Source organism: Contarinia nasturtii, unplaced genomic scaffold (assembly GCF_009176525.2).
Source record: "Contarinia nasturtii isolate CC-2019 unplaced genomic scaffold, AAFC_CNas_1.1 Cnas_scaffold_129, whole genome shotgun sequence".
NCBI classification, from domain to species: Eukaryota; Metazoa; Arthropoda; class Insecta; order Diptera; family Cecidomyiidae; genus Contarinia; species Contarinia nasturtii.
The window spans coordinates 977,310-995,756 of NW_022197486.1; the positions used below are offsets into that span (position 1 = coordinate 977,310).

An 18,447-nucleotide genomic window follows, 5' to 3' on the forward strand; every position below is an offset into this window, starting at 1 on the left:
GCCGGAGATGCTATTTTTTTCTTTATTCTTTGTATTTACTGTATTGAACGCCATAAATCAGTAATTCGCGGTCGTTGAAATGGTATGATACTTCATTTTCAATTGAAAATGCAGGCATAAAATGCATGCAAACTATGAATATTGTTCACCCCATAAATAGTGAGTATGTGTTTGTGTGTACAATCCGTTGTTGTTTTGTGTTTGTCAAACTGCACTGCACATTAAAACCGATAATAAAATCAAATGCATTTGGTCGGGAACAACATTTAAGTGGCCACAACACGGAAAATTGCAAAAAAGATACACTATGCATGAGTTAACTTGGGATTTAAACTTGAATTTTCAAACAAGTATTTTTTTGTGCGGCATATACCTCATTGACCATTACAATCATTTATTCTTCTCTTGCTTAAAATAACCAAAATGCAAACAATTGCTAATTGATGATATTATGTAAATCACCTTCTTCATAATAAATTTGTATCCGTTGACCGAATACTCCCGGTAACCATAGATTCGTTAACGTTGATAAACACAATTTTCTGATGTGATGTATTTAGTCAATTCAGCTGTGCAACCACAAAATGAAATAATGAACCTATTAACAATGTGTTTTTTTTTCTCTCGTAATTTTCACACATTCGATGTCAAAGTAATTTTTTTTTGCTCACAAAATTTGAATGCACACAATTTGCATTTAATACAACAACAACTCACCAGCTTCCTGTCTGTCTAATTTTATAAATAATCATTATGTTTCTCAAACTAGTTATTTTGCTTTCATATTTTTTTTTTTAAATTTAAAAACACATTCAACTCAAATCTAAGCTTAACATTGAGTAAACCTCAAGTTATATAAATTGTTCAGTATAAATTTCCGGGCATCGCAGTGTCATTCTCTCGTATTCTACTTCAATCATTTGTTCTTATGGAATTGTATATTGAATCAAGTTTTCCTATAAATCCATACTTGATGGTGGAATACTTCACTGAATAATTCAAAACGAAAAAAAAAGAAAGTCCACCGTGCGAATATGTACAGCAAAAGACACACACACACATACACAACTATGTCGATATGTTAGTATGTCGATTACTATATTTGGAGTTGTATTTAATGTAGATACTATCGAGTGCCGTAATTGAATAAAATCCGTCATTTATTTTCAGAGAATTTCGAAAAAATGTCCAAAAAGCCAGAAAGTTATTCGTAGTCGATTAGTAATTAAATGCAAATGAGTTCAATGTGAAAATATGAAATCGCTTAGTTTGTATAATATTTGGAATCGGTTTGCTAAAACAATTCGAATAATTCAGTAGGCCTAATTCGATGGGTAGGCACGAATTTAAAAAAATATATGGTATTTTGTGATGGTAAGCGTATGCCCGTGTTAAACACAGATGACAAAACCGTATCTCAATTCAAATCAGTTTCAGAACAAAACATTCACAACACTACCAAATTTCAAATAAAGCATCTACAAAAAGAAACTATTTAAAATTCATGTTTTCAGTTCAAAGTTTCATTAATCATTCATTTATCGTTTGTGAAGATGGCGATTTACTAGATTCTTCCATATAAAAGCATATTTCATTGATAGAAAATTATGGTGAGCGACATGATGCAGATGTTTTATTAAACAAAACAAAAAACAGTTTAATGACGAGAATCAAAAGTATGGTCAAAACTAAACAAAAATGCCAAGCTTCGTTTTTGTAGAAGTTTCTTCAACGTACAAGAAAACTGATTCAATTGGAGTAATACAAAAAAAGAAAAATATTCAATTACATTATTGAATGAATAAATTTTCATTACTTTCTATTATATTATGTACAATTGTACATAATGCATGATGTGTGTGTATATATATTTGTTTGTATGATGTTGATCGGCACTTGTATGGAGCCTAATGAAGGCACATGCACATATCATTATGAATTGGATAATAGTCGCAAAGCAATTGAAACGGTAACAAGTGGATGATTTTTAATATTTATTTCAGCTTCAATATGCGATGATGCAATACGAATGGGAACATGTTTTTTTTTCTTATTATTTTTACTCTTTATTTCGCATATTGCGTTATATTTTTAAATCTTCTTTTTCATCATTTTCATTGCAAACGGTTGCGGGTGATTTATCTCGATTTCTCACATATCAATTACGACTTAACTCACCACTCTCTTAACAAATGAACTAATTGACGGTGCTTATACTTACTTTGAATAATTTGTCTTTTTGATACCACACATCTTCTTCGTCCTCATGCACGTACGGTTGCTCCACGCTCAAGTCATCACGCGAACGCGACAGAATCTTTCGTCGTGACACCATTTTTTCTTCGTCTTCTTCTTCTTCTTCTTCTTTTTGCTCTCTGTAATATTAAAAAACATAAAATGTTCAAGTATTTATCATATTTAAATTTTAATAGCCATTCGCATCGGTGGATCAAGAAGATGAAAATACGCCTGGCTTATTTTAATCGTGGATTAAATTTAAATTCAATTAAGTTTATCAGTCAATTTTTCCCCTTTTTTTAAATATATAATATCTTAAATCAGCAGATAAATTTCTTGCTGAATCCATTACGTAAACGGTTAATGTTTACACATCGCAATCGAAGACGACAAAATGTTGTACAAATTGTGGCCCGATCATGGAGATGGACGAGCACATGCATCAATGTTATGGAAAGCGGTTGAGCGCTGCGTGACAATTTGCTCTTAACATCGTTGAAAACCATTTAAAAACAATCATCAAATTAATTTATGTGATGCATTATAATTTATCAAATTCAATAATTTCAACGTATGCCCATTCCATCTCTTTGAAGCACTGAAAAACGATGATTTTTGGTGGACAATCCATTGTAGAAGTTCCAGTGGTGCCACAGTTCTTTTACAAACGGCAATTGGTTGAACTATTGCAACAATTTCAACATGACGCATCCCACAGAGAGTAAAAATGACAAAGATAGTACGCCACTTTTGTGGCGTTATGTGTTCATTCGCCACAATTGTACGAAAATAAATGGTAAACCGTATTCGCATCGTGCACGTATTCGATTTGACGTTATTGGATATTTTTTTTTCTCACTCAATTTTAGACTTTGGTTGGATTTTCATGCGCCGTTTTGTCTTTTCGCGAGTGTACATTGTTGCTGCAGTTGAAAACAAGTAGCAAGACGAATATTGGAATGAAGAAAGTGAAAAGGCAAACGAAGCAAGATAAAATAACTTTGTAAGTTAATAAATTTTAACAAGCTCGCACGCAGTATGTCGTTGTTCACAATGCTTTTTAAAGTACACAGACAAGTGCAGACTGCATCTCGATATTGAATTGAACGGAGAATTTTTTCTTCGTACGTATAACAAAAATGTACGAAGAAGAAATTGAAATATATGGATTGTGCTACGATGAGCGAAAAGAAATTGAGCAAATTAATGAAGGCGTCCAACATGATCACTCGCTGAGCACAAATTAAATGCAAAATATTATCAATTTATCTTTGAAAAAATAAGCATTTAAATTACACGGCGGTATACCGAAACTTGATCAAGTATGTGAAACATTCGTGCTTCAAATGAACAATTGATATTCTCGCAATTTCACCATTTTCATTTAATTTGCCGCACACAATTTTTTTAGTTTTTTTAGCTGTTGTTGTACATGTGAAATATGATTGAGACCAACTTTTTCACCTCATGCATACTTGGAAAATATGTACAATATCTATTATGGGCGATTTATTACATCATAATCACTTGGATTCATACATATGGTCGGTAAATTCATTTATTAATTTAGAAAAGAAATCAAATATTTGTAGCAACATTGGCAATCAGCAAACGGCAATGTTATAATAGTCAAACATTTCAAAAAAAAAACTTAATGCAGTTGGTTATAGTTTTGATGTATTCGATGCGAATTACTATGTGGTCGGAAGCAATAATCTTGTTCATTACCGACAATATATTGAGCTGACTATTCATTTGAACCATAGAAATTCAGCGGATATTTATGTTCAGTGAAAATGAAGTTGAACATTGAAAATTAAGCACTAATCTTTAAACTTTTGATTTTTTTTTTTTTTTTTTTTGTAATTTACGCATTCTTATTCATATTTATAAAAACATTATTTGTACGTTGAAATAAACAAAAGGAATTGATTTTCTCATAGTTCCTTTCATTTTAACAATAAATAACCCAAAAAAAAAACTAAAACACTATCGCAAATCGAAATAGTACAAAGGCAATCGTGCATATTTGTTTAAAAATGAAAGCCAAAAATTAGCATATGAAATCGTTTGTAAATGAAAATTCATCCGAAATTTGATGATATGATCAAAAACCGGCTTATTATGAATACAACTTAATTTATAAGTTCTTTTTTTTGTGATTAAAATACTATTAGTAGAAAAAATCAAAGTGGATGCTAAATTCGTGCTTATTCGACGTAAGTCCATTGTGTATGGCATGAAATCTTCCGCTCGGCTTTAACAGTTCATGAGCAGTCGCATGAAATGGGCATTATTCACGGTCATCGTGACAAGACTTTGTCATCAACATAGTTTCACTTTCTATGTGATCATTGAAATCTACTTCAACGCACAAGTACAAGTACAAATGTGTTGTCATTACAATAATTGTTGGTTAATTGTTTTGTTTTCTTGTTTTTTTTTTGTTTTACATTTGATGGTGCTTTATTGGCCAACGGATTTGGTGGTCTAGCGTCAATATAAAACTTACACAGAACTGAAATGGTCTAAGCATAAAAAAGACGCGAATAAAACAATAAATAGGAGAGAAAAACGCATAAAAAAACCAAAATTCTTTTGTGTTTTTCTCGTGAGATATTAATTGAAATAGGTAATTTTGTAACCGAAAGGTGTTTGGCATTGAGCCGTCTTACATGTTTATTTGTGTACTTTTTGGTTCGCCGATCACCATATATTGCTCCTTTAATTATTAGAAAAAAGCTCAACAAACAAGTCTTAGATTCAGATTGTGTGCGTGCGTATCATGTGCGCTCTACCGAATTTATTTTCACCTTATTTCCTATTGGCATAACAATCAAATTAAATTTGGTACACCCAACACCAATTCTCATATACGTATGTATGCTCTTTCTTAGTGTGATTTTGAAGACAGAAAAAAGACACGAAAAATAACAAATATGCAAACCGTAACGTAAAATGTTGTCGCCGCTAGCAAATCAAACATTCGTATAAATATTAGCGAAATCGCACATGGCATTACATTGCATGGGTGTAAATGGCCGTGTTCGCTCACCAAATCTCTAAATCAGGTTATTAAATCCAAAAGTATCGCAGCAGTTGAATCGGTCGCACCATTTAATTGGGAAATTATTATTATGCCAAAGTGAACCGTTTTTAAATTCAATGTCAATCAAGCACGAATACATTTTTATTCCAGCCACTTTCGGAGTTTGATTGTCATAAAACCATATTTTTTCGCCGTTTCATTTGCTATGGTTTAATTGAAATGAGTTTTGTTGAATGGAAAATATGAGTCTCTAATAAGTCATTGCCAATGAACTCAAATGTTTTATGGAATTTTTGGGTAAATGGTTAGAAGGTTCTAAGTTTTGAAAAATGAAAATTAGCAAAATATTCACAATTGTGCATTGAACGTGAATTGACGAGTGACAACTGCTGACACGTAACACAAATATGAGATGTGTATTTGATGTGACAGATGGATGTAATTAATTTACCACGGGCAAGACCACGGGTGACGTTTTTAAGAAGGGCATCCATCTGATTTTCACATTAAAAAAAAAACTTCTCGATACTTCGCCCAGTCCGAATGCTTCGTTAAATACGTCCTTTTCAAATTAATAACGTATTGCCATCATATTACAAATTATTTCGAAAAACTTACACAAAAACCGAACATTTTTTTAATCTTTTTTTTACTATTTGAAGCAATTACAACAGTTTTCATTGCAGTTTATCATTTGATATAAATTTCGATATTTTTTTCCCCATTTGTATGCCATGGACCGTTTGATTAAACTAGATTTGGAATTTATGCAATTAATATTGCACTAAATAACTTCACAAGAGCTATGTACAATTTAAAAAATATTTCTGTTTTGTTATCCATTGGTAATGAACTTTGTTAATGATTTGATGACAGTTGATCTGTTCAACAGATTCTGTTGCAATTCAATTTGGGGCTACTATCTGTTGTTGTTTTTCGTTCAATAAGAGAAAAAGTAAATGATCTTAAATAAAATCGCTCAAATGGTGCACTTTTAATATATATTATATATCTTTTTTTGCAAGTAGCGTAAGTATTAGTAATTGATCAAGCATACTGTTTTTTTTATTCACTTTGGTTGCTCCAATATTAATTAAGCATCTAACGTAACCGAAGTATGTGTCTAGGCGTTTGAGTGGTACAAATGATCAAATAAGCAACCATACTTTGCGATTAAGGTGCGATTAAACTAAGAAATTTGTTGTATTTTTTTTTCTTAAACAATATTACGGCCAAGCACATGCACCTCAAATTAAACGAGTGTGATTATTTGTGTGTGTGTGTCAAAATTCCAAGTATTTGGCGCTTAATGACTTCGATCATTGTATAGTTGTTTCCCTACTCTTCGACATCGATGTAAACAAAACTTGTTTCTTTTTTTCTCGTTCGTCGTGTATTCAAAGGCAAAGTAGTAGTAATTCGTAAGGCCCAATGTGTGATTTTGTTATAGGTTTTGGTGATCGCCTATTGATAGGGTTTCGTTTCTTTAAATTAGAACGACGCACTGGCAATTATCTTGAGAAGAGGGAGAGAGGAAAATCAATAATCTGTAGCTGCAAGCACGTTGATTAAAGAAAACCTTGTTGTGTTGGATAGTTCTTTTTGGTGCGGTGAATGGGTTTAACATTGAATTATTGCAAAATGTGTTAGTTGTATATTAATAGCGCTATCGTCGTTGACACGTGCATATTACAATGATCTTTTTTTTTCTATAAACATAGAACATGTGCTGAGTGCGACACATTTTATCTAAGATTACTTTAAAATCGCTATGAAATTAAATGTAACTGCTATTGTTACAATTCATTTGATTATTCAGAAAAATTATAAATTGATGGCTTGATTGGGCTAATGTACCATTTCTATCAATCAATTCATTGAAAATTCACTATTTATTTTGTGTTCTTAAATAGTATGATTCCTTTCTTTTAACATCTCTCTCTTCCTCTCTCTCGATCTCTTTCTCTCTATCTCTATACGACTATAAATAAAGTCATAATAATAGAACCGGTTTTTGAGTTCATTATACGGTTACTTTGCTTGCGTTCTAAAATTGTTAGCCTGTAAATTACTGACACATTCATTCAACGGACCAAATAAAAAGAGAGCTTTTTTAGATTATCAGCAATTAATAATGTATCGATTGTATAGCTACAAAAGCACCAATGCTTTTACATTTACTCCATTGGTGTGGCTAAAAACCACATACACCGACGCAATATGTCAGATGCATCCGTTTGGCTTGTTTTAATAATGGCCAATACAATTTTGCATATAAGATCATATAAAACTTATAAATTTCGAATGGAAATGACAAAAATAGCTCAGTGGTCCGTTAAAAACCCTCGTACAAAACAGAAAGAGAAACCAATTCAAGGTTATTGGGTCTTTATTCTTTGAAGAATGATATTTGAGTGCTTATAACATTGTATATATATATTTTATTTTATTGATTTTACATTACTTATTGAGCGAATTGAATCTCTTCGAAAGAAAAATGCACGAATTTGAAATGTATACATTTAGTTCAATGTGAAATGAAAATGTCGGTCGATTAAAAGCACTCCAACGTCTTCCCATATTCTATCACCAATGTAACGGCCGTATACAACAAGGTCTTTGAAAATTTCATAGTATAAAATCGATACAAATATAGTTCATTACGTAATCGATTCGAAGAGAATTTTGTACCTAAATGCAGAAACATACAACGAATGAAATCAACACAACATTTTCTGATCTATAGAAAGCAACCGGATCTAATATTCTCGCTATTTAATGTGATCGAGCGGCATTCTTGTGAATAGAGCACAAAATAGTTATATCGTTCAGTCGAAATTCTGAATTTTCAAGTTGTGTGACTCACTGAATTTGGACACTTTCGTTGAATTAAACTGAAATCCATTCGGATTTAAATAATTTTTTTTTTAGCATGATGACTAATGAATTAAGTCTTTTTGTACAACTTTGTCCCCACACTCTTGCGTAATGGTTTTTTTTATGTCGTGCTAAACGTGTAACATATACATTTGGTCTCGAAGAAAATATTTTACATGCTGTCACAAAAGCGATAGTGAATGCAAAAAACTACACACATTTTAAGTACAATTATTTAAAAACTTTTCCGCTCACAAACGAAAATCGATCCACAGATGGAAAAATGGCTCACATTTTTTTTATATGTATCACTTCGCATCGGTGGTGATTTTCACTTAAAACGCAATCATTTTGGTAATTTAAAAAAGTGTTTTTTTTTATTCGCGAAAAAACTGTTGCAAATCGAATAATTTGGAAACACCAAAGCCAGTGTATAGTGTTGAATGGCAGACGCATGAAATAAGTAATTAGTTCAGAATTGATTTGGTTGGGACTGCAAAGTTTCATAGCTCTGTGTGTGGTGTCAATGCACTGACACTGATTGTATACATCAACAGTAGATACAACCATTCAACAGTCACTATCTCTATTCAATTGATATCTACAGAGTCTATGTGAGAAACAAGCGATCGTGTACGCAACTGATAAAGAACAACAACAAAAAACATTTTAAACGTGCGTAGAAAATTGCAGCAAAAATAGTAACTTTAAAATGGAGATAAATGCACATGATGTGCAGCGCACATCACTTACATTGAATTCCGTAGTTTGTTTTTGCGACTGAATAAAATAGACTTCCGTTCCGTTGCGGCAAAACAAATATCAAGTGAATAAAATCAAGTAACTGATGCCAAATGCGTGTAAAAATGGATTTTAAAACAAAACAACGCGCACCAGAAATCAGAAACAATATTAAAACATGAATTGATTTAGCAGTTATCTAACGAATCCAGCAGCTGATAAAAACGTTCCAATGCTGCCACAATAATATGTGATTCTTGGAAGGCATTGGCACAAAGTAAAACTGTTGCTTTTGCAAATGAACCAACTATTCAAATGAACGCAAATCAGGTATCCAATACAGCAATGACTTTGTATTATTCAGCTAAAAAACCCTTAACATCTACAGGAATGTGTTACAACTGCTACAGTAAATTAATGGAAAAAAAGAGACACATTAATCGAACTGAACAGCGAAAAAGAAGAGCGATAGTACCGAACGTATTCAATTAAACAATGTTTTATTCATTACGAATCATGGGGTCAATCACGAAATTCTAGTGTATCTAATTTTTAATAAGACTTCACTAGAAAACTAGAAAATTCTAGTGCGTGAAGTTGGCTCTCAGTAGTTTTTCATATAAATTATATGGCCTTTGGTGTGAAGTTGGCTTCGTTTGTGACGTCATTATTCGCACTAGATTTACTAGTTTTTCTAGTATTTACTAGCGTGATTCGCCCCATGTTACGAATTTGTTTAATTGAAATGGTAAACCGAAGAGGCAGAGTTACTTCGACTCGGAATGATGTTGCAATGCAATTTTGCATATCCACTGCTCAAAGATACACTTTGTTGACGTGATTGCAAAGTTTTTTTTTTCTATTTAAATTGATCAGCACACAAACTTCGAGCACAAAACGATCTATCTGCGTAATGTTTTAGACCTTTTTCCCAGAACTGTTGTTCCAAAATCAAGTTTGGTATTTATTTGAAATATTTTTTTTTTTCACTTTCAAGAAAGTATTAAATTAAATTAAAAACCGTGGCGCGAATTAGCCGGTGTGTCTAGAATTTGGACATTGAAAAAGGAATCATGATAGGTAATTTCATAGTTCATTGGTTCTCTTCATTCATTCATTGTTAAAAAACATCTTCAAAATAGTTGGCAAAATAAATCGGCGACATGAATTCAAATGAAAATAAACAACATACATTTGTAATTTTTCCCTTCAAAATTACAAACGCTAAAGTCGACATAGGGAACTGGTTGGCTTTTAAAACATAAAAAAACGTTGAAAATATAGAGAAAAAAAGATCGTTGTTTTTTGTTATTAGTCTTTTGTTTCATGCGAGTTTGGGTTGCATTTTTTTTTGTTTATTTTAATTATTTTGAAGGGATTTTTCGTTTCTAAACGCCTCGCATAAACTCTTTCAATAATAATGAGCGAAAATTATAAAATATAAATTCAATTTTACCCCGCCAACAGAATATCCATATCAAAAACATGACTAATTTTTTTAATGAACGATTTCATTCAGTTTGCAATAACGATAGTGGTACAGCAATGTCTCACTGCCATACAAATTATATAATTTTCTATTTACCGCCGTCATTGTTTAAATACATTTCATTCGAATTTAACATACTATGTACAGCAGCGCGTATCGTAAGCCAACGAGTTAGTTTCAATTCAGAGTACTTTTTGCTATCATATTATTTTGTTGTGCTATTGTTATTTTATTTTGAAATGGTTGCTGGGGTTTCTTGTGTTCTTTCGCAAAATTTTCTACATTAACCCACAAGTTATTGCATATATAACTCAAGCACAGTCGTTTAGCATCGACGCCGATACAAACGTACATACCATACACCAAACGAAATGTACGAAAAGGAGAAAAAAAAATCTGAGCAAATAATCAGAAACGAAGAAAAATGGTTCAATTACGTGAGCCACAAATGTATTTCAGAATAAAAATCATGCATGTTTGGTTTTGTATAACGTACAGCAAGTTATGTGCATTGTGTTATATGACAATAACTTCAATGGTGTTGTATCTACAATTTACACTTAAAAATTGTTTGGTGCAGTGGGTCGATTTTATTACATGATATCTACTTTCCAAGATACGATAGAAAAAAAAGTGATCTATTTATGTGTGTAAGCTATATATTGCCTTTTATAAATCTCATCTCAGCTGCCAACAATGGTTAACACCAATGAGGGGTAATGCGTAAATCACACGACGCTGTAGAAAAAACAACGCAATTGCGAAATGGACTTCGAATGAATTATAAACAATAACGTATGAACGCAACGGCCAAATAAAAATAATCAAAAAAAGAAATAACAAATATTTCACCGCAATGGAGGCACATTTGACTGATCTGACTTCATCAAGATTTATTCATAAGAAAATTCGTTTAAGGTTAGATAAAACGCTAATATGAATTACTTTCTCTCGTAAAGTACTTATTCACTTGAACATTGAATGAAGTAGATGAACCGTTAAAGTCCCAAGGCAAAAAAAATTGCCTATAATATTCAAATTCTGTATCTAATATCACATTCAGCTCTTGCCAATTTACTTCAATATCCAATTCTAAAGATTCTTCAACGATTTTTCCATAGACAATGCGTTGTGTTCATTCCATTTGTGGTTTTGATTATGTATTCATCAATTGTTTTAGAAAGTAGTTCTTAAAAAATCTTTGCATAAATAATGGAATTGATTTTCAAATTGTAAAATATACCAAATTTACAACGGAGATGCTTTCAAATGCGGAAAAAATTGAATCTTTTAATAAATCCGGCGGTGAATGTTCATGTATTTTGAAATTGCATCACGCATTTAAGAGAGATTGAACAATTTTGCAATTTGACAATTGATCACTTTTAAGTAGATTTGTGCAAACGGTTCGCGTGCGCCATCCAAATCAATCAATTTGCCATTTTAAATAAATAATAAAAATAATTGTTTTGTTTTTTTTTCTTCTTCGTAGACAACTGAATCACAACTTCATGAAATGCACAGCGAGCGAAAGAGAAGAAAAATGTATCTAGGTCAAATTTGGTTGTCGATTTAGTTAAACATCTACTTGAAATGATCACTATGAATTTTTGATATTTTGGTAATTTGGCGTACGTGTGGTGTGCTAATTTTCGTCTGATGTTTTAATTAATTTGTTTAAATCGGTACTCATGTATGGCGCATAGTCTGCGGTCTTCATTCATCAACTTTACGCACTCTTCATAAAAATTCACATTCATGTGGAAGACCTGCCTCACAACGAAACCAAACCGAAAAAGCAAACAATGTAATACAAACAAAAGCAGTAACCGTCTTCAAAGTGCTCTCATTGTTGCCTAAGACGCTGCGTTTAATAAGCCATTTATCGCATATAATAAATATTCGCGCAACGTAAACGCTGTGTTTTGTTTTTATTGTGAATATACTTATCATAACTGCAACCGGGCAACCGGGCAACAAATCAACAAATGCCGCGATATAACCGAAAAGAAAAAATACAACAACAACAACGGAGAAAAAATACCGTTCACTGTCTTAATTTTTCATTTGCCATTTTATGTCTCATTCCATCGAACGTTGATTCCTATATGGTGTGTTGTGTTACCTTTTTGGCGATGAAACGAAATTATTAGCAATACTGTGTGTTGTGTACCAAGCGCGTCACATTTTTGTGCTTTTGAATATTGAACAATATGCCAATGGAAGACATGGTGTATTGTATGCGTGCCTTTGTTCACCTGACCATGAAATATGCGATCAAAATGCCAACAGTGAAAAGCAAAACAAACGCAACTAAAACAGTAACGCTTAAATGAAGAAAAATCTTCACTAAATTATTTACTTTTCGGTAATACGATACACATATTGTTATATATACAGACAATTTTATTTGTAACATTGCACTTTGTCTCTTATTTGGTACAATATAAGTTATTTTGGCGTCTTATAAACGTTTAACCACTCATTATATACATGGATAGTCGTTTTTCTTTCTTTTGTTAAACGGCATATACATAATAATCGAGATGGAGACATGGAACGAAAACAATGTACACAAAATTGAAATTGGACATTATTTTTCCGAAATATTTTCGGTAAATTTGCTCGGATTTTTTTGTTGTTGTTGTTGATTGAGCATACTTAACAGTAGTTTTCAGGCAATCACGAGCAATTCGTGTGAGTGCACACGCTTTAAATTACAGTCAAGAGCTTGAATCAAACTCCTAAAATTATAAATTAAACCGCCAGCCGTAAAACTAGAGCAAATGAAATCTTTTGGATGAATAATATCATACAATCGAATTATATAATTTTATAGCTAAGAAATTGTTTCAAAGTACTTTTTTTTGTTACACACGCACATTCTTCTCCAATTTATAAGTACTCAATTTTTCGCCAAACCGTTCATTAGTAGTATCCCACGATCTGAATGCGGTTTTTTAGCCTTTCATCAATATAGAAATTTTTTTTCTTTTAAATTAACAAATTGACTAATTAATTGACTTTAGCACACAGTATACACTCATATTATGCTTGTGTATATGTTCAAAAAAAAGAGATGAAGGAAAATATGGGACAACCGATGGAAAATCATTTCGAAATATGAAATATTGAAGAAAAGAAAAACGTGAAATCAATGTATTACCTTAGGTTATGCTCCGTTTGAGTGTACAATACAATCTTCTAGAAGAAAGTAAATGAAAATATCGTCTAAATCGGATGGTCTATTAGTTCCAGCTGGCCAACTCTTTCAACAGAATAGTCTTGTGTTGATATTTTTCACACGTCGCAACCAGTGATTGACTTCTAGCACCGGAAAATTCAATCAATGTGACGATAATTGATTTCGGTACATTCGATCGTTTCTATGATTTTGCGGTAGTATATTTTGTGTGTGTGTGTGTTGCTTGAAGAATTTATGGATGAACTTTCACAAAGTTTAATCGATTGACAGCGTTTCCAAAAGATTTGTCAATTCAACGTTTCTCTCAGACGAACTCTCTTGAATTTTTGATTGGCTTGGTTGTACGTTTGTATGGGTTGCAATTTATTAGTTTTCGTCACCTTAACGCTTATATTGAATGGTGATGTTCAGTTACTAATGTGTGTTTGTTTTTCGTTCGTAAGTTATTGGAATTGTTTTGTCAGCTTGCTATCAGACATGTCTGTTGATAAACATGCCGTTGTGTATAAATGTGTCAAATCTACCGAATTGGCAAACTTTCAATCAATATATGAATTATGAATAAGTATTAATTATTTATTGGCCTTTTTATTTTTATCGGATTTATTTTTATTTTTACTTGATTTTATAGTGTTTTTTTTTGCAGTTATTTTCTTGATACTACTAGGTCTTTTTCTTATATTGAATTATGCGATTTTATTATTATTATTCGAATTTTGAACTTTAGTTAATTCGTTGCTTCTTTCACTTCTTCGGTCGCGCTTGATTACTTCCAGTGTAAAAAAACCTTTATAATGTTTTAAGCTGAGCCAAACACTCAATTTTACTTGTTACTATCAATAATAGAGAAATGAAATGTTTGGAGAAAATGTGTGTGTGTGTGTGTATTTTTGTTGTTGTGGTTGCCTTTTCGTTTGAAGAAGTTAAAAAAAGACCAACCCACGATGAGAAGCGCGAAGAAGATCTCAACCAATCAAGTTGTAATTTTCTTCTGCTTTTTTGATTGATACAATACACTCACATGTGAATTTTTTGTTTCTGTTCCTTCGTTCATTCATTCATTGAGATTGTCCTATTGCATAGTATTTCAAATTCAGTTTTTGTTCATCGCATGCGGTTGCCTCAAAATGATTAAGAGTTATCAAAAAAATCACTTGCACTTTTACTTTGCCGTTCACACTCATACACTTTTCCTAGTAATCAAATTGTTTCAAATGCACTTACGTTCAATAACGTTTGCGAAGAAAACACTTGAGAGCGCGCGCGATAAATTTTTGTGTAAAATGGGCCCCCTTTCTTTGTGTTTTTCGTTGCTTTTCCGCGCCGACTTTCTTCTTGCTTATACCACTCTCGAACTGCCTGTGTCAGTTTTCGCTGTGCACGTTTTCTACCAACCAATTGTTTAATTCTGGTTGCATTTATTGCTGCCGTTGAAGTTGTTGCCAACGTTTAGTTTTGTTTTATGTCGTTATACACTGTTTGCAAAACTGTTTAAGACATATGGTTATGTGGTTTATATTCAATGAGAATCTTCTCTTGGTTTTGGTCCCAAACCAAATGAATTATTTTATAATTTTTATTGTTTTTTTTTTGCGCTGCTGTGCGGGGCTGCCTTTGTATTAGTAGCTGATGTTTTACTTGCAAAGTGTATTGTTGGATAACATTTCTAATCTTGGAGACTTAATTTTACTGAATGTTGCAAAATAATTTAATTTTTCTGTTGTGTATATGTACATGTATATACAGCTAACTGTGCGATTTATGTTGTTGTTGTTGTGAATTAAATGGCTGGCCGTTTTGGTGGTGCTTTGCGTGATCGGCTGGCGTTACAAGCAATTTTTTTATAGAATTTATACCAGTATTGATTAAATGCAGGTTTTTCTTTCTCTACCACCACATTGAAATTGAAATACAGCTTTTATCAATGTAAATGATTGCGTCGTGTCTGTATCGCATGCAATCAATGTACGTTCAGATCATTCAATGTAAAAATTATGTTTATTATTTCCTTTTTGTATGTTTTGATCTGGTTTTCTCTTGTTCAGTTGATGTTAAATAATCTGTCTAATTAAATTTGTTTAGTGCCTGTCGTTATTATCAATCTGATGTCAATGTGTCGGCCGTATGAGTGCGCTAGAACTTTTGTGTATGCAGTTATTTTGATCGAAATGATTGAAAAAACAAAATTAACGCTTTAAAATACACACTCGCATGCAATTCGGCAAGAGCCTTTGATACATAGATTAAATCTCAATATGGAACTGACAATTCGGATCGTATCAAAAGAAATCAAATTTAATGACTGGCACTTTATCGCTTATATAACTTGCTTGTGATATGTGATATATACGTAAATTGTTTTTTTTTTGGCGAGATGCTGAACTTGCTTATTGTATTTGGCACACACGAATCGCTAAACAGTCGGTGAAATGTGAATTTAAAAAAAACTCCCACAGGCGTTTCCGTTTTTTGCAATCCAAAAAATAGTTTAGTTCCAAATAAAAATGTTAATTGAATTATTTATCTCGTTCTCTTCTCTATCGGTTCCTAGTTCTTCGGTCGACTTTTTTTTTTGTTTATTTGGATTTGTTGTATATATAGTTGTTGGTATATCAATGAAAACAATTGAGTTTAATCGAAGGTTTTTCTTTAATTTTAAACTAAAATATTGTGTGCATATTTAATTACAATTTTGTTTTAAAAAAACCAAAATAAACGAAAACGAATTGTGTAAGATGTTCTGAACTAAGAATATTGAAATCAGAATCGACGAGACACAGTGAAGAAATAATATTAACACAAGCTGATCTCTGTGTGTGTGTTCGGAAATTTCTTTTCAGATTTGCAAGAAAATAAAAAACACATGCGCACTCCACCGTGTTCACGATCGAACTGAAATTGTAATATCAACCGAGGAAGGTCGTTCATTCCTACCAATTCATACTGCTTGTGAATTCGTCAGGCAATAGTGTACAAACATACGTCGTTTGTAACCGCACGCTCGTTCAGCTGCTTGCTCTGCTTTATGTTGCTACGAAAGAGAGTCTTAACGCTAGAGCAGCAGCAGAAAAAAAAACGAAAGTGTATATTTTGCTACACAGACGACGACGACGACGACGACGACGACGATGGAGCGAATGCGTTTATTGTATCGAATTTTAGGTGCGCGTCTCAGTGCCATTCTCTTTTTTATTTTTTTCTCTTTTTCACTCTCTCGATTCACGTCTCTGTCTTTTACACACTAAACACGTAAACAAGTTTGATAATTCCTTATCTACGAATTAATTTATGCACGCTGTTGTTTGCGTCGCTCTCGATGCTAGCGATACTTGGTTCGCAACTGATTGACGTTCTGATTTTAATCATGCATATGACATTTACATTCGTCACTCATTATTAGAATAAAAAAAGAAGAAAAGATAGAAACACCTATTAGACGCGCAATGACACATTTCCAAAATCCAAGAACATAGAATGTGGTGCACTGTGTACGATTTTTTTATAACTAACCCATTCGAAATCCCTTTCGACAGAAGAAGAAGGATTTCTGCAAAAATAATTGAAATCTAAGTGCCCTTTCTCTTGGAAATAAATGCGTAGCACTCAGTAGCATATCACTTTGATAGAGAAATTTTGTTACAAATTCGATATACAACATTTCTGAAAAGCCAATTTTTTCAATAAAGTCTAAACAACATTGGATAAATTGAAATGGAAGAGCGAATTCTATCCAAAGGAAAACAAAGAAACACCCATAAACACACCCACGACAAACGATCGAGAAGAGAAAGAAATGTCTCAACTGTTCATAGTAAATAGTGCAAAATTATAACGATTCAATGGAGAATTTATAATATTTACATCAAATAGTTCGTAGATGATTAACTTTTGTTTAATATGTAGGTTTAAAATCGAATTAATATTTCTTTTTTTCAGTAAAATATCGAAATTCAACAAAAAAAGTGTTTTGGATCAAAATTTTGATGAAAAATCGAACAATTTTCATCTTTGAAAAAAAAATTAAATAGCGAAAAGCGATTCTATTATTTTGTGAAAATGAAAATGTGTTGAATGTCCAAGCACTTTGATATTAAAAAGAATGAAAGATATAATTTTATTGCGATGTGGCATGAGTCAAGGTTTTAAATACCATATATTTGAATACAAGAAATAGTATAAATACAGTCCTGTTGAATGAACCCGCATTCATCGAAATTTATATTCAAAAACTACCATCATATCCAATTGCGTCATCTCAATCGTAGACCTGAATCATTTAAAAACAAAAAAAAAAACATATATTTTGATGCTGTAGAAATATCTATATGTATATATTAAAATTTATTTCTGAGTGTTGAGAAAGCACGCCACTCAATTCTACAATGAAATGCGACTGAATTTTGTAGACACACAGCCTCGCACGAAAACCAACCGACAATTGAATTTATGTTCAAATATTTGGAAGTATATGTTCACGCACTCTGGTCCAATGGCCTATCTAATCTTATATTCGGATCATTGCGTGGAACACTAAAGTACTAACATAAATTTTGTATCGCATGATCTTTGTAATATGCAATGAGACATTGTTGATTGTTTTTTTTTTTTTTTTTTTCATTTTTATTCTTTTCGAAATATAACATGAGTAATTTTGTTAGCTATCTGATTTCGAATGGTTCTGTATTTATATTCAAAAGTCTTCTAATCCAATTTGCGATTTGTTGACATTTTCTGCCTGTCTCTGCCTCTGCATATGTCGGAGAGCTTCAATTCATTTAAATAAATGTTCCACCAAAAAAAGAGACATTGACATTTTTAAATTCATTTTTCTAGAGTGTTTAGAGCGAA

General features: G+C 32.2%; 1 protein-coding gene across 1 annotated transcript in view; it reads right to left on the bottom strand.

Moving 5' to 3' along the window:
* The window catches only part of LOC116343938, a 36,972-nt gene extending 20,493 nt beyond the window's left edge, over positions 1–16,479 (bottom strand). Inside the window, exons 1-2 of the mRNA XM_031772272.1 lie at positions 13,561–16,479; positions 2,222–2,375 (exon numbers count right to left, since the gene is read on the bottom strand). Of these exons, the coding sequence (XP_031628132.1) occupies positions 2,222–2,335 (114 nt within the window). The 5' untranslated portion in view covers positions 2,336–2,375; positions 13,561–16,479. The remainder of the gene's footprint in view (positions 1–2,221; positions 2,376–13,560) is intronic.
* Between the last annotated feature and the right edge of the window lie 1,968 nt (positions 16,480–18,447).